The sequence below is a fragment of the Crassostrea angulata genome, chromosome 1, assembly GCF_025612915.1.
Source record: "Crassostrea angulata isolate pt1a10 chromosome 1, ASM2561291v2, whole genome shotgun sequence".
Classification (NCBI taxonomy): Eukaryota; Metazoa; Mollusca; class Bivalvia; order Ostreida; family Ostreidae; genus Magallana; species Magallana angulata.
In genome coordinates this window covers 31,330,919-31,355,507 of record NC_069111.1, presented here as the reverse complement: position 1 = coordinate 31,355,507, position 24,589 = coordinate 31,330,919, and the positions used below count along the sequence as shown (strand labels likewise).

Below are 24,589 nucleotides of genomic sequence, written 5' to 3'. Positions count from 1 at the left end.
AATGCAAGATGAATATTCTTTTTATAATTTTTTTTTTATTATTCGATCGGGTTAGAAATTCTTTTCATGCATCATGCTCGAATGAACATACTCTCTGTTTTGATATTGATTTTATAATACAAAGAGATCTGCAGACGCTCTTCATTGTCACAGAGTTGCATTGACACAAGGGGTTTGTTCCTTAAGCGCAGTGTAATCTTTCCTTTGTTTAAGGAAGTTTGTAAATTCAGAAAACGCATTTACCTGAGATACATAGGCCTACCTGCTATGATTATGTAATGATGTTGTTCAGCCGAGCCGTGCAAATGTACCTATGAAATTGACATGGATCCTCAGCGCAAAAGCCCTGAGGTAAGACAAAAGAAAGAAACTTTTAAAGAAAGAATTTATGATGAATTTATTTTGAAAGGTATAACGTTATCACGTTTATGCAAGTTAAAATTAATATAGAACACCTGTGTTTTTCAGTTTGAAAAATAAACAATATATGTAAAAATGACTTTAAAATGATAGAATTTCTTTTTAGTTTGAACAAATTCATGATTTTAAGATAGTAAGAATATTTACAGTGATTCGGAATAATGGTTATATATGCAACCACTATGGTACGTTATACCTTGCAGATATTTATTCATGCATGGTTTTGCAGCAATATAAGAAATTCATAACTTTTTTTCTAAAAAAATCAAATTGAAACAAATGATATTTAAATACTTCACAAATGTTTTCATAAGTTTATATCATGAAATACATGTAACCAATCGGTTAAAGACAGTTTATTAATGAATGTGAATAACAGTTACTACGATACAAAAAATATATTACATTTAATTTATCGTACATTTGAAGCATATTCTTTATTGATATTATATGTATAAATGCTAATGATAATAAGTGATTTATTAAACCAGCTTGGTTGACGCCATGGTGTGATAGTTTCAACTGCAGATATTCAGCGAATATTGTTGAAAATAGCTCGTTTGATGCGTAAAATTAATGTTATATTGTGGAATAAACATAAATGTCTCGAATTATAAGCTATATTTGGGCTCGGGTCGAAAACGTGAAGATCGAGGGTTCAGCAAGCCTAGCCCTCTGTCACGTTTTCTTAACCCGCCTAAATAAAGCTTAATTCATATATTTCAAGACAGTAACCATGTATTTTATATTAATGACCCTTATTATGTGATGTTATATATTTTTTATTACTTAAATATGTCTGAATGTTTTAATAATACTATATAGATCACCTTTTCCGCCTACGTCAAATAAAAAATTGCGATTATCTGACAAATCTGGGAAATTTGGCCTATAAAAATCAACTTTGATTTTAAAGACCCCTGGAACAAACCAGGAGGTAAAAGGTTTTTTTTATTTGACCATTTGTTGCCTTTTAGCAATCACTTTAATATGTAGAACAGAAAAAGAAATCCCTAGGGCAGAAGTTTTGAAAAAATGTAAAAAAAATGTGCAAAATTGACATTTTAGGCAAAATCCCATAGGGTCCTATGTTAAAGATTAACAAACTTTGAGATGACCCCCTAAAGAAACGGTGTGATAAATGTCTTCTTTTTTAATCTTAAAATAATAATTATATCAGTAGAAATTCATGTAAAAAGTTTCATCCAAAAATCTAGGGCAGAACATATTAGACCCGGCCTCGTTAAAACAATTTTTGAATCACTGTGTTAACAATAAAGAGTATATTTATCACACAACTGTGTTTGACCAAAATCAAGATGGGACAAATACAAAAATAAAAATATTGGCTGAAAATTAAACCTGCATGAATACATGTAGTGTTTTGTATTGCATTCATCAGAAGATATGTGATAATTTTGAAGTGTTGATAAAATCAGCCTAGAATTTTTCCTGAATTGTAGCTGCAACTTAATTTCTGTATAATTAGACTAGTATAGTAACTAGTACCAGTATAATTTGGTCAATTTTTGTCAACATTGGAAATTAAACCATTCTGACACTGAATGAATGTTCTTATTTTGAATGAGGAATTAATTTAAGGGTCAATTCAACTGATTGAGAGATTGGCTTTCTGTAATACATTTTAAGTATATTATACATGTATCCTTATACCCCATATAATCTAACCCTCTGTACCCTCTGCCCCAAAAGGTTCCATATATAGGCCTTAAATGTCACTGACTTATGGTGATTTACATGAATTACCAGAAAAAATGAGGTTTGATTTGTATCTCTGACTTCTTTTATCAGAATAATTATCCAGGATGTTGCTGTCAGCAATACACTTTAGATAAACTGCCATTACCACCCAATGGCCTCCCTAACTTACAGCTCTTTAGGTGTATATACCTGTTAGTTCATTTGGTCAATTGGATCAGAATGCTTTTATTGTCATTCACATAATGACCTAGTTTTAAAGCGTTTGATCTCAGTTAACTGACTTTTGGGTATTTAAAGATAGGGATGTGTTTGTGGTTAATCCAAACAAGGAATTGCCATTATAGAGTACATGTACTTAAGCTTTATCAGTTTGCAGTAGTTGGTAAATGAGTGAATAACAGAGGTGTAAATTGCCAGAATTGCTATATTATGTGGACACGCAAGAAGGTTAAATGTCTAAAAATGATTGCTGAGGATTGCATATCTTGTGAAAATTGTTGATAGAAAATAATATTTGTTGTTGGAATTAATCAATTTAGATGTTTCTATGTTAATTTTCCCTGTATGGATCATCAAATATTATCATTTATGGCTTCAGTTTGCTCTTTGAGTTTGGGTTCTTCTAACTTAATGGTGTGTTCAGTCATATTTAGTAGAATGTTTATTTCTCTGTTGCAGCATACTGGAACAGAGCACAAATTTGACATTAAGATTGAACGTCCCCCCTCAAAGCCTGATGTCTGGGAGGAGCTGCTGTCCATTTTAGAGAAGATTTTGGACTTTTGCGTCTGTTGCATCACCTGTGGCTGCTACAAGAGAGAAAGAAATGGCATCGTTACGGATGAATATGGAATGATTCTTCTAGATAATGAGAAACAGGCAGTCCAGAATCTACTGCAGTATTTGGAAAAAGGTACTGGTAATTAATAATTTTACATGTACGTAACAAAAGGTTACAAATATGTGTAGCAGCCTCCCAGTAATTGTATCAAAGTATTTTATATGTATTTCTTTATCAAATGTTAATGCCAATTCTAGGGTGTTTACTTTAAAAAATCCTAGTGTATCTGAGTAAAAAAATTTAACAGTATAATCATGGTAATGCTCTGATGGATGTCATTTGAACTTTACAATGTACAATTATTTACTGAGTTATTACCGGGAATTGTATGAATGGCTGATCTTATTGATTTTTGAAGTTCGATCCCTATTAAGATAAGTGATTTGAAGATGGAAACAGTAAATTTTTGATATGCAGAAGCAGTACATATATGCACTAGATAGTACTTATAATCATAAATAAAGGTTACCTAAATTTATTAAACTTTTATCAATTTTTCTTACTAGCTGCTTATAGCTATATATATATTTCTTTAATCTAAACTAAAGATTTGTACCCCAATTTAGTACTGCATACTCATCAAACAATATCTATAGCAGCATTTGATATGATAAAAAAAAACCCAGAAAACTGTGGTGTACATAATTCAGGGGGTGGTGGGGTTTGGGGAAGGGTGTCGCGTAGTACCTTATTACATGTAGCAATAACAAAGAACTGCACTGTTTTCATACGATTTACAAAATGCTTTTAAAAATATTTTTGCAATGCATGAGTACAAATCTGACTTTTTTAATTCCTCAGATGAGAAGGCAGAGCCGGTGTTGTCAAGTGAGCACATTCGCGCCCTTAGCATCCTGACTTACTCGGACAATGCTGAGCTTCAGAGATCCGCTGCACTATGCATGCTGGAGATTAGTGAACGATGTAAGTCTGTCTTATCTTATGTTTATTACTTTGGAAAAAACTTTGTTTCAAGTATGAAAAATATTCTTGTTTCCTGGAAGCAGAAAAGTGTCCCTGGTACTAGTTGCATTTGGCTATTCATGTTATGTATTTACACCAAGATATGCATGTCTCTTTTGAATTCTAGTTGTAATAACAAATTCACTTGATAAAAAAACTGTATGTGTACAAGGATATGCAAATGCATATCTTTTAATTTTTTGAGGCAGTCATTTCCTTGAAGGGGTTTTCTTGATTTATATATAATTATCATTTAAGTGTATGCATTCAAGTACATGTACATGTACATATAATTTTCAAGTAAAGGTCAGGGTATCCACAATATCCCAAAATTCAGATATTCCCTCTGAACTAAGAGGATTACAAGTCTGATATATTCATTATTATGCAATCCCCTCTTCCTTCAGGGAGGACAGACCTGACAGTGGCATTAGGGAGACCCCTGGTGGAGCTGCTCCGATCCGACGACACACAGGTCCAGAAAGCCGCCACACTGGCCACCAGTAACTTCTGTCTATCAGGGGGAGGTAAGCACCCATCAATTCTCTGATAGGTAAATACATGAAATACCGGTACTCTGATAGTCAAATACATGGATAATTATATGGAAATACTCTGATATAGTCAAATACATGGATAATATGTAAATACATGGATAGAGTGATAGTTGAATACATGGATAGTATTAAGTAAACACTCTAAATACCGGTAGTTGAATTCATGCATTGGATTATATGTAAATACATGTACATGTACTTCAATAGTTGAATATGTGGATAATACTTAAATTTGATTGCAACCTGAGTAATGCAGTGAATATACAACAATCCTTGTCAATTAAAATCTCCAGAGATGAAAGAATGTGACTGCATGCTGCAAGATTTTAAAAGCTCTCCTTTTTATACACAATATTACACTTATAGCTACAATGTTTATAATGATAGGATAAAATGTTAGGTAAAATAATTTGGCTGGAAGTGACAAAGGGGAAAGTAATATAGTTAAATATGTAAAGAGAATTTAAAGAGAATATTTAAGGATATTATAAAGTGTATGCTTTAAATCTATTCAAGCAAAGCATGCAGAATCTAAGTATATATATAGTAATGAATCATTGAGTTTCAAGTAAACTAAAATGATATGCCATTTTAGGTCCCATCTCTCTTACCGTACATAAAAATAAATAAAGGTCTGGAAAAGGAAACCCTAAAAACCACCTGTTGTGATAGTTGAAATTCAATCTCTCCCATATAATTAATGGTAACAGGCAGTAGTCTGTCCATAGCATGTGGTGTCAGCCATTTTTAGTGTCAATGTCTGGTTCATTTGAAATTTTGCAGATGTAAATAGAAATCATTGACCTCTGTCTTTGTTTGATGTACATTTTAAGCAATGTGTTAAGCTCTGAATATATTTATACAGGTATCAACCAAATATCTCAAGAGGGCAAGCATATACCCAGTACATTAATTGCAACAAAGAGAATACGCCTCACTTTTTATTTCTTTCCTTTTACTTTCCTACTTCTGTTTTACTCAAACAAATGATATTGATATTGGAGATAGGAACCAATGCATTTTTTTAATGGCTAGAAGATTTTTAGTGTGCTCTCTATATTTTGACTAATTTTTTCTCCCAGTCCACGAATTGATCCAAGCTCTCAGTCCATAAAATGATCCAAGCACTCAGTCCACAATATGATCCAAGCTCTCAGTCCATGAAATGATCTAAGCTCTCAGTCCATAAAATGATCCAAGCACTCAGTCCACAATATGATCCAAGCTCTCAGTCCATGAAATGATCTAAGCTCTCAGTCCACAAAATGATCCAAGCTCTCAGTCCATAAAATGATCCAAGCACTCAGTCCACAATATGATCCAAGCTCCCAGTCCATGAAATGATCCAAGCACTCAGTCCACAATATGATCCAAGCTCTCAGTCCATGAAATGATCTAAGCTCTCAGTCCACAAATTGATCCAAGCTCTCAGTCCATAAAATGATTCAAGCACTCAGTCCACAATATGATCCAAGCTCCCAGTCCATGAAATGATCTAAGCTCTCAGTCCACAAAATGATCCAAGCTCTCAGTCCACAAAATGATCCAAGCTCTCAGTCCATAAAATGATCCAAGCACTCAGTCCACAATATGATCTAAGCTCTCAACCACAAAATGATCCCAAGCTCTCAGTCCACAAAATGATCCAAGCTCTCATTCCACAAATTGATCTGAGCTTTCAGTCAACAAAATGATCCAGGCTCTCAGTCCACAAAATGATCTAACCTCTCAGTCCACAAATTGATCTAAGCTCTCAGTCCACAAAATTATCCAAGCTCTCAGTCCACAAAATGATCCAAGCTCTCAGTCCATGAAATGATCCAAGCTCTCGGTCCACAAAATGATCCAAGCTCTCAGTCCACAAAATGATCCAAGCTCTCAGTCCATGAAATGATCTAAGCTCTCAGTCCACAAAATGATCCAAGCTCTCAGTCCACAAAATGATCCAAGCTCTCAGTCCATAAAATGATCCAAGCACTCAGTCCACAAAATGATCTAAGCTCTCAGTCCACAAAATGATCCTAGCTCTCGGTCCACAAATTGATCTAAGCTCTCAGTCCACAAAATGATCCTAGCTCTCGGTCCACAAATTGATCTAAGCTCTCAGTCCACAAAATGATCCTAGCTCTCGGTCCACAAATTGATCTAAGCTCTCAGTCCACAAAATGATCTAAGCTCTCAGTCCACAAAATGATCCTAGCTCTCGGTCCACAAAATGATCCTAGCTCTCGGTCCACAAAATGATCCTAGCTCTCGGTCCACAAAATGATCCTAGCTCTCGGTCCACAAAATGATCTAAGCTCTCAGTCCTTGGAGTGATCCCAGATCTTTGGCCAGATATAAGGTGCTATGACCATCTGATATATAGAGATACATGTACCTTGTATCCATTACCTTGGTAATTAGGCTATAATTCCTCTTTGTCAGAAATTTTTAAGTGAAAGGGTGATTTCTTTTAAAAATTGGAACCTTAAGGTATGCTTAAATTGTGTGCATTAGGATTTGAAATACCATGTGGAAAATTGCTAGAGTAAAACTAATAGTGAAAGGGGATTGACTTGAATTACGTATAGCTTTATCTTTAATTTCCCATGCAATAAAAATTGTATACAATTGTACATAATATGTATGTCTATAAATTTTCTATAATGTGTTTATACAATGATCAAGTTTTACTGTATGATTGATCACCATAACTTTAAAATTTCAAATTTCATAGTTGAAATATTTATAGGGATTATGAATCCTAAGCCTTCTGTCAAAGAGTCTAGTCCTAAATATAAATATACATTTTCTAATACAGATGTATGTTATTATGCATTGTAGTAAGTAGATCCCTTTGTTATAAATGTTTCCCACATTAATCGATATTGAAAATTGATACATCAAAAAATTGGCATGTAGATATGAAAGCCTCCGATTTATCCCACACGACATGTAACTGACTCTTTACTAATATGTTCTTTTTTTTAAACATATGGGCATTGATCTTGATAGGTTATACAACATTTTATATTTATAAATTTAGATTGCATGATAGGTCTAAAAATCACAGTTATTTGCTACGTACTACATGTACTCGAAGCTAAAGACAACTTGGTGACTACACATTTCCTGCATGCACGTGAGAATAAAGGATATATGTCCTTGCAATTAAAATTATTTGAATAAAAATATGTAATCTAAACTAAAGTAACAATTGCAGGAACATTACATATCATGTACCACTCTTTCTGTTTTTTATTGGATCCACAGATGTTGAAACCCTTAAAATTGCATTGATATACATTGATTACTATATATGGTCTGTGTAACTGGCTGTGGGTCTGTATGTGGTAGCTAGAATTGATAAAACAATAAAACTGGAACAAAGGAACATCAATATATAGATGGCCAGTCTACTACAGTAGTCAGCCTGTACTAGCCGCTCAGACGTCTGAGGAAATCTTTGTTCACACATGTTGTCATGTGCCGGGGTCGGGCATGACTTTATATATATAATGTAGTACAGTTGTGTAAGACCCACATCTGTTACATGTGGCCTTCATCATACATAGCTCTCTGCCCCTAAAAGGTGTTCTTCTTTCTTTTTTTTTAGATTTTGGCTTTCTGAAAATCTGTTGGTAATAGCTCTTCATTAATCATTTGTCAGAGTATAAATATTGTGTATTTAGATAAATGTTAGCAGCTTTTATGCAGATATAATGAATGGGGGGAAAAATACCAATAAACCAACAGGATTTTTAAATAATTTTTTTAATATGCATGCTTTATCATTTTGGTTTTTTTTTTAATAGAAAATAATAAAGAAATTTTGATGAGGCTTGGAGTAGTGGACCCACTGGTAGATCTTTTGAACTCTAAAAATGTAGAAGTCCAGTGTAATACATGTGGCTGTATCACCGCATTGGCTACCACAGGTAAGCATTGAACCACAGACAGAAGATAACCTCATAAAGTAATGCATACATATACATGTAGGTTATATATACATATATTTGGGCAATAATACTACTAGCTACCATAGGTAAGCACAAACAGAAGCGCAGTGAGCAATATTTATACCATTGGCTAACAGTGGTAAGCATTGAACCGTAAACAGAAATATAACCACATGAGAATGAGATGATGCATATATACATGTGGCAAAAGCGCATGCAGTTGCAGGTGAACAAAACAAACAAACCACAGAAGAAAAGACATTCACATGTAAAATAAGATTTACTGCAACAACGTGAATAAGACTTGTATAACTTGTAGATCGTCAAAGATAAACAATTGATTTCAAAATTAATTCTCTAAATAGATCTTCACACTTTCAAGGAATAAGCCATTAGGCTAAATTAAAAACTCAGAATAGAACATGATTACATGTGCTTGCTTTGTTATGTGCAAATGTGTGAATTCCATGTATAAAATAACAGAACATATGTGTGAAATCATGTGTCACATTTTTTGCAAGATCAATATAAAAATTTTTTTGATGTTGCAAGGTATGAAAACCTTGATCACAAATTCATTTTGTTTGCCCCGTTGATCATTTATATTTTTCGTTGTATTATGAATGTTTGCACTAAGAAAAGTTCATATTTTCAGCTTTGATTATATCTATATAATGTTTTTTCTAGACCCTTTGTTTGATAAAAATTTATTTGATGCCTTTTATGCGTATCAGTTTTGTCACTTAATAAGGCATACATCCAAAAGTATGAACAAAGAAGTTATCTCTATTAACCAGGAAATGGAGAGGAAGATAAATAGATTAGTGTTTATTTAATTGATGCTGAGACACTTTGATACAGAGACTTCCTGGAGATAAAACCCGAGCCCATCTTTTGATGTGTCTTATAATTTTGCTTTCCATTACTTTGTATTTACGTTGTCATTTAGTTCTCAGAACTGTAATGAGATCAGTCAATTAAGTTCATCTGTATATAGATTACGGTTTATACAGTACATCTTAATACCGGTACCATATGTGGAAAGACTTTTTGAGTTTCAGTATCAATAAAATGATGAATTACGGGAACCTATCATAAAGGAGTGACGCGACTGTAATCGTAATACATTTGGCTGTGTATTCTATTTCATGCTTTTGGCGGAATGCAGCTTCTGCTAAATCAAGCACAACGCTAAATGCCATGCATATATGTATAAGAATAGTTAAATTCAGGAATATACTGATTTAAATCCAAGCCAACTTGTTCAAAACCTAATTTCCGCAAAATATTGTACACGCCAAATATAATACGTTTACAGTATAAGACATCTCTTTTAGATTTTACATTAAGATATGAGGTACTTCAATTGTCCCTATAAACATGTGAAAATTCAAAGAATTCAATAATGGCCAATTTTAGCAAACAAGTGTTGGGCTTTGCATATTTTATGATGTAAATCAACTTTGAACTATTTTGACATATTACTCTAAACCCTTTTCAGGTTTTCAAAATGATTTTGTATTTTCTTGATCTATTGATATCATGATATATGTACATAAAGGAAGCTTTAAATGAAAAGATTTTCAAATACATGTACATGAGGTTTGATGAAATAAGATGAAATAATTTTTTTCCCTCCATTTCATGCTTAACATTGACAGCTTCTTTAATTTATGAAGCTGGGTAACATTTAAATGTAGGTCTTTAAGCCTCATTTTTACGTGTAATATACTTTTACTTTTTTTTTTTCTTTTTAAAGATGCCAATAAACATTCCATTGTATCTTGTAATGCTGTCAAGCCATTGTTAAGACTGATGCGGTCGATGGATCTCCGTGTCAAAAGAAACGCTACAGGGGCCATTCTGAATCTAACCCATATACGTATGTATGATAAGCTACCTTTTATTGCCGTAAACCTTTTTACTTCTAGGGCAGTAACCTTCTTTGACCTACCAAGTCTAGCTTTAATAGCAAAACTCAGTTTCTTTTGTATCCCAGAGGAAGAAAATGGTTGCAACTCATTAGAAAAGCTGATAATTCAGAGAATTACTTCCTATTTATTATTTATAAGGGCTTGGCGGTCATGCATGGCCGTTTCGAGACTAATAACCCTGGCATATATTGAACTATGGGATATTCTAGAATTAAATTTCAATAAAGCTTAAATGTTTTGGGATTTTTTTCTTGACTAATTACTAATTAAAATAATTTATGGTGGAAAAAATCATCCATGTAAAATTAATAACTGTTGGTTAATTTGTTGATTTAAGTTGTCCATGATGAAGTTATCGAAAATAGTCTTTAACAGTACATGTATTGGGTTCTTTAGCTCTTGCATTTCATATGGAAACATTTCTGTTTATTTGCAGTGAACTTGGCATTAAATTCAAATCTGTTTATAATACATGCATGTACTTAGATTTGTTCAACATTACATTGCTGAAAAGGTCTTCCTTGATATAACTAAAAAGCTATTCACATTCTGTTTGAACAGTAGCAATTTTATTTTACATACATATCCTTTGACAACAAATGTTTCCTCCAAGTTTTCCCAAGAGAAATCTGTAGTGGCTATTTAGGGGTTTGATAAAGACTGTGAACTTATGGAAATTCAAGCCAATGTAATAATAAAAGTCTTTGACAAAAATTGATGGCAAGAGACTATGTCTTACCATACTTTACTCTCTTATGCAGCCTATTATTGATGTTTCCATATATCAGGCCAATATGTTTGCATGGATATAAAAATATGCTGCTGTTTTTAGAGCATCTATTGCTTTCACATTTCATGCCATATTAATAGGTCGTGTTATTTAAGTGTTATTATCTGCTAATGCTTATGAAAGCATCATCTTTGTATGTTTGTCCTTTCCATTTTTTTGTGATTGATATTCAACATGCAAATTTTGAATTTTCAAACAAAAAGTAAAAATGACTTTCCTTTACTAAAAAAAGTTATTTGTGGCTTACAGAACAGTCTTGACATTTTAAAATGTGAAATATTTTAACAGTGAACAAAAAAAACTTGCAGAGAGCATGCAACATGTGAGAGAGAGTGAGGGGGGAGAGAGAGAGAGTGAGGGGTAAGAGAGAGAGAGAGAGAGAGAGAGAGAGAGAGAGAGAGAGAGAGAGAGAGAGAGAGAGAGAGAGAGAGAGAGAGAGAGAGAGAGAGACTAGTCACACTCTGGCACATTCAGCTTAAACTGACAATTTTGTTGTTTTTGTTAGAATCCAACAGGAATGAGCTAGTGAACCAGGGAGCCATTCCTATCCTGGTGGAGCTGATTCACATGTCTGACTATGACATACAGTACTACAGTGCGGCCGCACTCAGCAACCTGGCTGTCAACCCCAAACACCGCGCCATGATGATAGCGGTGGGACACTCGGATGTGGTCCGGCAACTAGTAAAACTCCTGTCATCAAAGAAAGACAGGGTGAGCAGACATTCCATGGTCAATTATTAGAGGGACTTTTTTTCATCTATTGACTGGTGTTGTGGGTATCGGTAAACAATAATGGTAGAACTGGTAGCTAATACATGTATAATGAAGTTACAAAGTACATATAAAAATGTTTTACATGTTTAATGATACCAAACAGAAAAGTAATTTTGGTTTGTATTAATCTTTTCAATTACAGGTGAAGTGTCAGGCATGTTTTGCATTGAGAAATCTAGCATCAGATGGTAGGTATGCTTACAAATCTGTATTAAAAAAATATGAACTTCAAAGTTTTATGTACATATTACACCAGGCTACAGATGTATAGCATTTATTATGGGATGGTATATACACTAGATACCAAAGCTAAAATTATTTATCTGAATGTATTAGATGTGCACTCATTTCATTATTTTCTATTTTAAACGCAGTGTAAAGATATTCAGCCGAGTTGAAAATTTCTTATGGTGGCTATTTTACAGATGAGAACCAGTTACTGGCTGTAGAGACTGGTGCTCTGCCCCCATTACATCACATCTTGACTTCCTGTCGCTCAGAGACCCTAGCAGCTGCTGCAGCCTGTCTCAGGAACCTGTCCATTCATAAATTGAACGAGGTATGCTTCCTGTCCATGTACCAGATGGATCTTTGACTTAGATGTCTCTAGATATAAAAACAGCTTGTCGTTTTGTTCTTAATGTTTGTGATATTTCGTGTTTGATTGTTATTCAAAAAGTTAATTAGGTATGCAAGCACCTAGCTGATAACTCATATTTTTGTGAGGTTTTTTGTGCTTTAAAGAAATAAAAGTGTAACCAGATATCGATTGCCATGCACCGTGTCCCTATCAAATTAGATCAGTTGATTATTTTTGTATATAAGTTATTCAGGATTTTTTTTTATTGCATTTACATGTGTTTTTAAAGATTGTTTTATTAGATATTGATGGTCATGCACTGTTTTCCTATCACATCAGATCAACAGAGCTGTTTTTGTAGACGTAAACACATTGATTTGGACTTAGATTGTGTACATCTCTTTGTGTGCAGGCTCCCTTTATACACGAGAACCTGGTACCAGATCTGTGTCATGTTGTTTGTGATAGCTCCAACCCCGAGGCCCAAAAACACATCGCAGGAACCCTACGCAACCTTGCCGTCAGTCAGTATGTACGAGTAAGTATCGAATTATAAAGGATTAGATCTTTAGACTAAGTGTTGTATAATGGATTCAAACTTTTGTCTAATAAACAGGTGATGAAATTACACTAAATGTGGTAATGTTACAGAAATGACATTCCTTTTAGCTCGGGATAAAGGGGATTAATCCGCATGGGTAGCTTGACTGGTAGAGGACTTGATTAGTTACAAAAACATTAAACTGGAAAATTACATGACCAGTACTTGATTTAAAAAAGGGAAGTCAAAACTATAGTTGCTGGTTTTCTTTTGCTGTACTATATACAGACACACACGATGACATCAAAAAATGTTAGCGCTTTCTCATATGAAAAAGATAAACTGCATTTTTTAAATAACTGAATGACTTTCAAAACATGAGGTTATGGGGGTATTATTTTGGTGACAAGAAATTTAAAATGAATACTGTATATCTGCATTCAATTAGTATTACATAATCTTGCTTTGATACTCTGAAGATTACTTTGAAAGGTGAAGTGCATGGTACATGTAGGTGCCAAGCTATCAATCATACTGTTCAAAGCTATATAATACACTCTAAAACATCATTGCTTAAAATAATTTGGTTTACCAAGCTTGAACCATGGACCACATTTCACTTGCAGACCTTGATTGAGAATGACTGTGTGGAGGCCTTGACCTTTGTCCTGTTGGATCTGGAGTCTAGAATCCCTGTCCTCTCAGAGGTCACAGCAGCCCTAGCTGTCATGGCTGACGAAGGTACATGTTCATGTAACACAATACTGAAGTCTCTGAATAAAGGACTGTCAAATATCAATCCAGGGCCGTATTCTTCTAACTCATGTTAGTATATATGTCCCTGATAAATCTCATATGTGGGTATCCCAGCCTGTTTGACATTTAAAATGTTTTGTTGCAATTTCATAAGAGTGGGTTGCTCTTTAGTGTCATTTCAGAAAAATGTTTCTAAGGTTTTGTGTAAAAGTCATGGATTTTTTGTGCTTTTGTTTTAGATGATGTGAAGTACAAGTTGCTACACCTACAAGGTGGGAAGGCATTCAGTAAGCTGGTGACCCTGGCCTCACTGTCTAGTCACAGAGAGATACAGTACAACAGTGCAGGCACCCTCGGGCAGCTGGCCCTAGTCAGTAAGTATAGGTTGTTGTTTTGATGATGTGGAGGTAAGCATTTTATTGTAATAAAAGTGAAAATACCTTTTAATAATAAAAGTGAAAATATCTTTAAACAACAGCAATCTTGCCAGTGAGTGGAAAGAGTTTTAATGATTTGAGGATTAATTATTATTTTACTGTGATTGATTTGAAAATGTCAAATTACCTTGGCATTACTTGTTGATAAGTAAGGGAAACAAAATACTAGTGGAAAAAATCATTTATGGAGAAAATTTCAAGTAAAAAACTAGATTCCATTAAATCTTGATGTTGAAAATTATCACAGTAAAAATTGGAAAAATCAATCGTTTCAATTATCTGTTTTGGTCATGTTGATTATGTCCAAAGGTTCAGTTGCATATATGGATATTGATAGAGTACACGGGGAAATATTCGCCCCTTGTTTTATTTCGCCCCTTTTGCCCTCATTGACAGCAGGTTAATTTAAGACTGGGTAAATTCCAATGTCTCAAATTATTTCTCATGAACACTACTGTTTCTGGGCGTATTCAAGACAGAGTGAAGCTGTTTGCCTGTGTAAAAGGGCAGAAATTACACGGAGCAAAACCCTGTATGCAGTATTGATATCCACACTGTTACAGTACTAACCTCTTAAAATCTCAGAGCATTCACATCTAATTTCATGCAGGGACAGTCTTCTGTCACTTTTTCTTTCGTGCCAGTTATTTTTAAGATAAACATGGATATAGTATACATTGTAATGTGTGTTGCCTTGTCATTTCAAGTTGATTTTGTTTTAAATAGCAATTTATGGATTTGATATTAGCTCTGAATTTTTTTTTACAGGTTTACCTGAAGATCTGAAAGAAGCTAATAAGAAGGGCATTGTTCTTTACATCGATAAATTCCTGAAATCACCAGATCCAAGTTTTGTTCATGTAGCCTTGTGGACTCTTAATATGCTACTGAAAGGTAAAAAACCATTCAATAAAAGGATGAAACAAATCTGTTATACTCCAATATTTACATTTTCAACTGTCTTTGTCTGTGATAACATTGCGAATCAATTTTGAACCCTAAAACCCAATAACTTCATAAAACATGAGTGACACTAAATGGGCGTGTCTTATAGCATAACCGAAAAACGGTATCGGCTGCACCGCGTAGTAATACATAGCATGTATGTGCTACATAAAAAAATAGGGGTTTTAAAATAGTGTTGTTTTAAAGTGTAGAAATTGGAAATAATATAAATATAAGTAATAAGAAATCATTCTTTGAATATTATGAGGTGACGTGATGATTTTGGTCAGAGTGTGGTCAAATCTATCATAAAGCCCTCTTGACTTTATTGGATTTGACCATGCTCCGATGGAAATTTCACCTCATAATAGTCAAAGAATGATTCCTTCTTCCTTAATTAAATGAATGTATTAATCTGGTTTTAACAGTTAAGAAAGTAACTCTGTTTTTGTTTTTCAGATATATTTTTCCTAAGGGCTTTCACTGATCACAGCATTGAGTCTGTTATTGAGCAGGTCCAGACCACTCATCAACTGACCAAGATCCAGGAACTGTCCACCAGTGTCATTGATAAACTCCATGGAGTCATGGCCTCCTCCTCGTCCAGTGAGGACTAACTTTACCCTAACATTGGATTCATGATCTCTTCTTCCAGTGAGGACTAATTTTACCCTGACCTTGAATTATCCGACATTAAGAGGAGACCAATACAGTTTCATCATTTTGACTATGGTGTTTATGAATTGTTTTTTTTTAATCATGGATTTTTTTTTTTAAATCGGTTTACACTGATCAGGAAATAGTCAACCGATTTTGTATCTCATCAATTATTTGTTTTATTTATTGATTCGTATTGTATAAAGTTTAATGTAAAGATTGAAGAAATCCATCCAGATCACTTACAGAGATTACTGTTTTTCACTGCTAAAATGCCAAATGTGTCTGTCAAAGCTGGTAAGAATCTTTTAAACAAAATCTTCATTGTCTTTAATAATAATATTGTGAATTCATATTTATTTTTAAGACGAATTTTATGTAAAATGATCTATTTGAAAAACCAATCAGGTGAGTGTTGGGGCAAACTTTTTTAGTACTGGTATACAACTGTATGTTGTAAATGCATTTAAAATGACATTGTATTGTATTTATTTATTTAATTGTACACTTGTAGTAGAACACTGTATGTGTATTATTTTGATATTGTTTATATTGAAGTACAATTGTACTAATACTTGTACATGGTGTTATATGTGGGTATGGTGTAAGTTAGGAGCTAAATATTCCTGGTCCGGTTATAAAACTACTAAAGGAATGGTACATAATGGTACAGTACTGAAGCTCATACTTGCCAGTATTTCTCTAAACAAATACGATATTAGTTCCCATACTCAAAAGTCATTACTCTTTATTGCTGTGGAACACTGTCAAAAGAGCTTTCAAATTAAATTGTAAAATATTTACAGGTAAATTACAAAGAATGCTGTGAGAAAGATGATGGGTACATTGACAAAGGGAAATAACTTAAAGAATATGAAAGTCATCAATAACCAAGTACACAAATGTGATAATATTGCATTTGTTACAATTATGGTAGGAAGTGTGAAGGGAAGTACATGTAGGTGTCTGGGTATAGACAAAGAAAATAACAAAACCTGCAGTCTACATTGTGGTCCATTTTTAAAAACAAAGATCATACTGTAAACTCAATCACATTTATACCCTGCATAGAACTCTTAGAAATAATGTGATCAGATATGTTTGGTAGGAAGTTGTTTTGCAGATTTTACATGTACTTTTTAGAGACACTGTGTGATGGTGCTTGCAGTTTTAGGATTCTGGAGGGCATTTCAGTTTTGTAGCGTATTTGTTTTACAAACCAGCTACAATGTACCTGTCTTTGTTGAGCAGGGACGTGTATTGTTTTTATGTTGGCACTCCACATTGTTATTAATGTTTAATGTTGTTCATGTACATCCTTTTATTTAATTTTCTTTTAAATCGATGGTTTTTTATTATGAATAAATGAACATCATACATGATGTGTTGTGAGTTGAAGTTTTAGGCAACTGGTAGACAAGAAGAAAGTAGTATACCGGTATATTTACGTTACGTATGTAAACTGATAAGTTATATGAAATCATTTCTCCATTTTCATTTTACAATTGATGCTTCTCTGGTTAAATAGTCAAATGTAATAGTCAAAGTCAAGCAATTCAAAACTAGAACAGATTTCTCTTAAACTAGAAATTTTAATTAGTTTCATAAATTGTGGGAAATAAAATATAGAAAAAAGTCTATTACTAAGGGTAAATAAAATCTACCGTTTATTTTTTTTTCATAAATTTTACTTTCTCAACCGTTCTACTGTTGTCATTTTAAACCTTATTCACCAGTGTCAATTAAAGTTTTTAAAAGATTTTGGTCAAAACTAAGCCCTGATTAACAGCCGTTAAGTGTAAAAAAATTTCCCCTTGGCTGTATTATTTTTTGATAATTGGTCAATTACCTGATTGGCGTATCCGATTTTAATTCTTTTCTAATCTGATTAAAATCAAATTCTTAGATCCGCTCACGGAGATTGCTACATAAGGGTGATTAACATGAGCGGATCCAAAATCAGATCGAGTCTTTTATTAAAAAGGATATCGATGATAGCGGGTCATCGTCGCACACCACGGTTTTGGGTCATTGACGATGATAGCGGGTACGCTTCATCCCCAAATCCTTAAACCCATGGTTTTTTTTGGTGCAAGATAGCAAAAATGATTGCTTTGAGCGCGGATTATACATGTAAGGTCTGAGATTCAGAGGGCATAATGGACTTACAGCAACAAATAACATTTTCACTGTTGGCGGTGTATCTGAAAATAATGGTTTTGTGAATCATGTTTTGACATTTGGTTTCGACAACGTACCAAAATTTAATATAGTCTATCTTTACAGTTTGATATGGTACATGTAACCCACTCTTGCACATTTTCGCCAGCCAAGGGTTTCCGGTCCACTCCGCTCCCCATAGGGAGTAGAGTGGACAGAAAACCTTTGGCTAGCGGAGATGACTCTTGCAGCACTTAGAAGATAGTGCAACACCGGCCATGGTTTTGCTCTTTTGCTACCCATTTATTTAGTGTCGAATGCAGAGGATGCATCGTATTCTATTCTATTATTGCAGGAATATATCAATACCAAGTAATACCCTCCGATATGTTGTTCTTTTTCTGGAGTCGATTTTGCAGATTTGTACAGCTGACTAAATGACTTTCTTTTTAGCTGAAGTTTGGCCGTTCTGATGATTTTTGTATATACACCATTATTTGTCTATGGCAAGTTTGGCTTGGTAACATGCGATTAGATAGGAGAAATCAATGGGGACCGGACACCCCAGAACCTTCAGATCGACTTATTAACTTCATAAACCGGTAATAAAATTCCATACAATGTATATATAAAAGAGACATCCCCTCCCATCATGACCATAGGAGGGATCTCACTTTTAGCAAATTCCTCTTTTTGGAAACCCCTCCCTTAAGAAAAGTACACGTACATGCAATGATCCGCGAATGAAGTAACTGAATTATGGTGAAGAAGGACGTTACAAGTTTCTGAAAAGTTCTGAATCTGTATGTTTAGAGAATAAATAAGGAAGGCAGATGAACAGACATGTTTTAAAACATGCCATGACGAAATATAAAACCATATAGTGTTGTGCCGTAAATAGTTCAATTTAAAGTATATTAAGTCTTAAGGTGCCATGACCAACTGAAAAGAGGGATAACTCTTGTCGGGATAAATAATACATGCATTTATCCCTTTTTATTATCCAGTTTAAACAGTGGCGTCGGGAGCAAAGTGAAATGGGGGGGGGGGGGGGTAGACTTGACAAGCCAAAAAAAAGGTCTTTGATAGTTTTGTATAACCTTGCAAAAAGCGCCCCTTCCTCCCGGTTCCGACGCCTATGTATTTTTTGTTCCCATCATAATTTAGATTGTTAAGATCGTTTAAATTATTCATTCTCGTAAACTTTGAGTTCACTCTGAAATCTTCCCGGCTACATTTGCAAGCACCATTGCAACCAGCTGTTGTTCATTTCCTTTAAAATTACAACTTTAATTTCAAATTTTGTTCAATTTTTATCAATCCTATTGGAATCAGCTTGCGCTATCGTATGACGGTACATGTAGTAAACTGCATATCATTAATGTAATGCAGTTGACATGTATCAGTGTCATAAAAACCGCGTATATTACCTTCTGAATGCACGGCGACACCTATACATGGTCCCTTTAAATGACTTAGCAACGAGTTCTCGTTCTTGTCACCAGGGCCGCTATAGACGAAAAAACTAGCGAAGTCGAACGAAAACTTTGAACTTTGCAAAGTCTATAAAGTAAAAATGGTTTATCGCGATCTGGGATAAGTGTGTTACTCGACAGATTTCCCTGTGTGTGTTTGATAGACACACACACCTTGCTGTGTACTTAATCATAATATTGTCAACACAGTAGAATACCCAGGTAAGAAATTTAAAGAGATATTGTTTGAAATAGGTGGTTTCATTTTCATCTAATTTCAATGCTATCAAGTTTATTACAAGAGGGTCTATTTGCATCGCTCTTTTGGTGCTTGATCAACGCTTCTATTTTTATTTTTTCTTGACAGCAGTGCAAATTGGCATTGGTCAAATCTTGAAGATTTTGCAGACAGTTCAAGATCAAAATTTTCAAAAGTTTAAAATTGCATTATCACGATGGTATTTCATTCATTTTTTTAGACGTTTATTAGAAAAATTCAAACAACTGTAAATAATTTCATAATTTTTCTCATAGTCTTTCACCCCGTCAGCTATATTTTGTTTCCTTTTCACGTGGCTTATTTATTGAACATATATGAAATAAACCTATATAGGCATTTCAATTGTTCAATTAACAATTTAAACTGTATCGTCTGTTAAAAAGAAAAATCCTAAGTCATGGCTATAGTTATATTTTAACCATGCAAAACAATGCTTTGCTATGCTAAGCCGAGACTAATTTTTGCACCGGATAAAATACTATATGTCACTAACGGCATTTAAACTGCAATGGGAGTTGTGTGTATTTACATTTTGACCTGAGCTGACTCGTCGCGTAGGTAGCAAATTTATAAATTATCTCGTGTTTCCCTTCTGTCAATAAATTCATTCAACTAAAAAAAGTATACATATCCTGTTTTAAATGAATCTAGAAAACAAACCGCACTAATGACCAAATGTATATATATATATATACTAGTATACTCGTGTCCTATAATTCCGGCACGGTTTTAGAAAGGTATATCGTCTTGAAAAATATTTGGAATTGTTGATCCTATGAATGCTTTCAGACAGTAAAGGGCCCTTTCGTGGAAATCGTAAGTCAGACCTGCTTTTAACAATGTTATTGAATGTTTTTAAAAAAGATGTTTTATTTGGTTTCTTCTAAAGTAAGTCAACCATGTTGATATATTGACACAAAAAGCGGGTTTGTAATTCAAAAGGGTTAAAATCGTCAAAAAGTTTAAAGTTCCAAAAGTTGTTCAAACGTTACGTGTGTACATTTGTTCTCTATGCATATATCTTGTCTCTAAGTGAGTTTCAATCTCGAGTTACACTTTTAAATCGATTAACTGCCCGATAAAAGGACCGAATTAATCTCAGAAATCCATCGAAACCTGCTGCTACGTCGCAGTAGCGTGTTCGAGGTAGATTCTGGTCAGTGTCCCCCAAATTGATTTTCTCTTCACGGGGGCCCATTGAAAGCGTCGGCTCCATTGATTGTCAATGTTAAAAAAAACCCCGAAAGGTCTCATCCGAATATAAATCTTCAATTAGTAAACTCGAAATCGACAGTTGTTTTCCTCAGAATGATATAGTCTAAAAACTGCCGTAACCTTTCCAATTAGTAAAATAGAATAAAACCTGTTTAGGAGTTGAAGAGTGTAGGACTTATTTGTTTTTTTTTATTGCCACTCCAATATCCATATGTTTTAATTACAATAAGCTGGTTCGTTGGAAAGCACAAAGCAAATAAAACAAGCATGGATCGTATACAACTTTTAGGTTAGAGAATAGAAAATGTCAATTGTACAAATACGTTAATAATTGAGTTATTCATATAGTGTACATAGTTAAGGTCTTTTGCTTGGACATTCGTCCAATCGATTTTGCACCCATTGTACTGTTTTAATCTAACGCTTAAAGCAAAATACTTCTGTTGATAAAGGTTGATGGTGACTCTTGTCATAACAAAGATTATTCTTTGTAATTAATGACACATATAAAAACGATTCCAACAGTTTGATATAATCCCTTCTCGATCCCAAATTGTCATTTGCGCTGAACTACTTTGGTTTCCTCTGTCTTGTACATTTATCAGTAATTAATGCATGATTTAAATCTCCATAACGGCCACTTTTTCAGGCAAATATTTCGACGTAAAATATGGAATTTTATGGTATGGTTTGGTTGTTGAACATCACGGAACCACCCTCAGTCGAGAAATCGAAGTAGGTTTAAAAAGAAAATTTCTAGATTTATTTCTTTTTCGTTACAGATGGTCGGTAAATGAAAATTCAAAATGAGCAAAGACAAGGAAGAAGTCATCCCCATCGCGGGCCCAGGAAGTAGAATTAAGGCGCTTGCCCCAACGGTCCGCAAACATCTTATATACACCGATGAAAATCTGAAAGTAATTGTCGATTTCTCCACAAATGGGATTAAGGCGTTTCCACAGGAAATATGGAAAAATGAGGAGATAATGAACAAGGCAGTTAGGTTTCTGGGTGAAAACAATCGATTGAAGAAACTTCCGAAAACTATTTCCGACTTGGACAACTTAGAGTTTATAGATCTGAGAAACAACTCTCTTGGGGCTCTTCCTGGGACGATATTCAAAATCAAAGCACTGAAGGAACTTCAGTGTGGAAACAACGGCCTGAAAACTCTCCCGGCAACCATAAACAAGGCTCCGTCATTGGAGTACCTGTATGCCCAAAACAACAAAATTAAAGCCCTCCCTAAAACCATTAACAAGTGCCCAGCGCTAGTTCTTATAGACCTCACGGAAAATGTCATTCGTTCAGTGAAAAAGACAATATACGAAGTCGGAGCCACTCTGATACTGAGCAAGAACCGTCTCGTAGAACTCCCAGATGCCACTGTTAAAAACCCAGCCCTAAAAAAACTGATTGTCTCTGGCAATTCCATATCACATATTCCAGATAACATAAACAACGTGCTAACGCTCACATACTTAGATTTGTCCGACAATGACTTGACGGAGTTACCCAATCAGATTGGGTATCTCAAATACCTCCACTACCTGAACATATCTAAAAACAAAATAGGTTACCTTCCGGAGGAGATCACCACTTTGCACTTTGCCCTCACCTTTCTGCACGCTTCTGACAACCAGATCAAACGTCTGCCCAAGGAGATCCACAAACTCCAGCGACTCCAGGTTTTAGAACTGGCTGACAACCAGATAGAAACTCTGCCAGATAATTTCTACCAATTGAAAAACATCAAGAGGCTTGATTTGTCTGGCAACAAGCTCTCAACAGCTGCTGGAATCAGCAAACTCAAGTCCGTAGAGCACATCGGACTAGCTAGAAATTCCCTCACCGCCTTACCAGAAGACCTTCCTAACTTGAAATCGTTGGTTTCGATTGATGTAACGGGAAATTACATCAAAGTTATTCCCGAAAACTTGCACAAAGTAGGCACGCTCAAGAGTTTTAAGGCAAGTGACAATAAAATCAGCAACATTCCCGAATCTCTTGGCGAAAACCAATTAATAACAGAACTCTGCGTTTCCAAAAATCGGCTGCAGGGTCTACCCCAAGACATGAAGAAACTTAGAAGCCTTGAAGTCTTTGAGATGGCGGACAACGATATCAATGCCTTGCCAAAGACGTTCGACTTTCTGAAATTTCTGAGGGTATTAGATGTTGCTGGCAATGGACTAAACGAACTGACGTTACCAAAGACACTGACTTCATTAAACTTGTCATCCAACCCGATTTCTCTTCCTTCTGTGGACCCCAAATCCGTTTTGACTATTCTTGGCGAAAAAACATGGGCGTCGCAGATGACAGTTCTTGAACTCGAGTCTATCAAGCTTGAAGAAGTGCCTAGTACTCTGAGCCATATGAAGCTCCTCAAAAAGCTCAACATGCGAAGCAACCTTATCAAGGTAATACCAGACGAACTGTGCAAGCTACGACTCTTGGAGGAACTAGACGTTTCTAACAACGAGCTGGCGGACCTACCCGACAGTATGAGCAATATGAAAAATCTGCGAAAGCTGAACGCATCTGAGAACAAGATTCAGCATTTTTGCCCAGGTCTCTGTCTTTTACACCAGTTGGAGGAGATAAACCTGTCTTATAACAACATCATGGAACTGCCAGAGAACTTCGGAGAATTGAACAAAGTGATTCGTCTAGACCTGTCCAACAACGAACTTATGGGTCTACCAGAAGACAAATGGGATGTTCTTGCGTCCATGTTATTTCTGGATGTTTCAAAGAACCACATTAACGTTGTACCAACAGATCTGCCATATTTATATCGAATCCAAGTTCTGAAAGCGGCGTGCAACGACCTGACGTGTTTACCGGGGGATATCATCAAGATGGTGGGCCTGGAAGTTTTAGACGTGTCCGACAATTTACTGGAGTCCCTCCCCGATAGTATATGCAAGCTGCCTAATCTAACAGAACTGAATGTGTCCGACAATAAAATCAAGTCTTTCCCAGGTAAAATGGAGAGTCTGAAACAGCGGTGCACAGTTAACGTGGAATCTCAGTCCGCCTACAAGCAGCGGGATCCGCCAGATACTCTAAAGGCTGGGGAAGTACAGACGGACGCGGATGAATCTCCGCGGAGCTCGAAGAAAATTGACTCGGAAAAGTAGTTCTCTGGAAAAGCACGTGGTTTTTAGTGCCAAAAGAAAGCCCCAAAAGTATTATGATTTTGATATGTTATTATTTTCTTTGTGACGCACTAGGCTTTTTATTTACATAATGGTGTAACTGGTCATTTTTTTGTTCTTGTTTCAATCATTGCACACTCCGCAGAGCGTGTTATTTAACTACTTTTACAAGTATTTGACTGTCCTGTCTTTTGTATATCTGTTTTTATATCTACGTGTATTTATATTTATTTGTTTGAAAGATTAAACAAAAATCATAAATCAATCATAGTTAGTTGATTGATTGTTTAATGCTCTACGTCCGTTTCTAGAACAGGTCATCCATTTTTGGAAACCTGACGTCATCCTGTTATTTCAATGTTAAGTTTTTCAATCTAACACTATTCCACGAAGAGTAAACCTCAATATTATTATACATCTATAAAGAAAACTTT

General features: G+C 34.8%; 2 protein-coding genes across 3 annotated transcripts; both read left to right on the top strand.

Moving 5' to 3' along the window:
* Positions 1–81: 81 nt before the first annotated feature.
* Positions 82–17,244, top strand: LOC128161450 (uncharacterized). Its single transcript, XM_052824732.1, has 14 exons — positions 82–351; positions 2,821–3,055; positions 3,785–3,907; positions 4,354–4,473; positions 8,301–8,423; positions 10,204–10,326; positions 11,674–11,882; positions 12,088–12,133; positions 12,371–12,504; positions 12,938–13,063; positions 13,693–13,807; positions 14,062–14,196; positions 15,028–15,153; positions 15,664–17,244. The coding sequence occupies exons 1-14, from the start codon at positions 325–327 to the stop codon at positions 15,819–15,821; spliced, it is 1,800 nt and encodes a 599-aa protein (XP_052680692.1). The 5' UTR covers positions 82–324; the 3' UTR covers positions 15,822–17,244.
* A 2,217-nt stretch (positions 17,245–19,461) lies between these two features.
* LOC128172186 (leucine-rich repeat-containing protein 1-like) lies at positions 19,462–24,431 on the top strand. Of its 2 annotated transcripts, none has more exons than XM_052837978.1 (2): positions 19,462–19,582; positions 21,774–24,431. In XM_052837978.1, exon 2 carries the CDS (start codon positions 21,798–21,800, stop codon positions 24,135–24,137), a length of 2,340 nt encoding a protein of 779 aa, XP_052693938.1. In that variant the 5' UTR covers positions 19,462–19,582; positions 21,774–21,797; the 3' UTR covers positions 24,138–24,431. The 2 variants fall into 2 exon arrangements, with proteins under 2 accessions (XP_052693938.1, XP_052693932.1); XM_052837972.1 differs by having other exon boundaries at positions 19,506–19,718.
* The last annotated feature ends 158 nt before the right edge of the window (positions 24,432–24,589 follow it).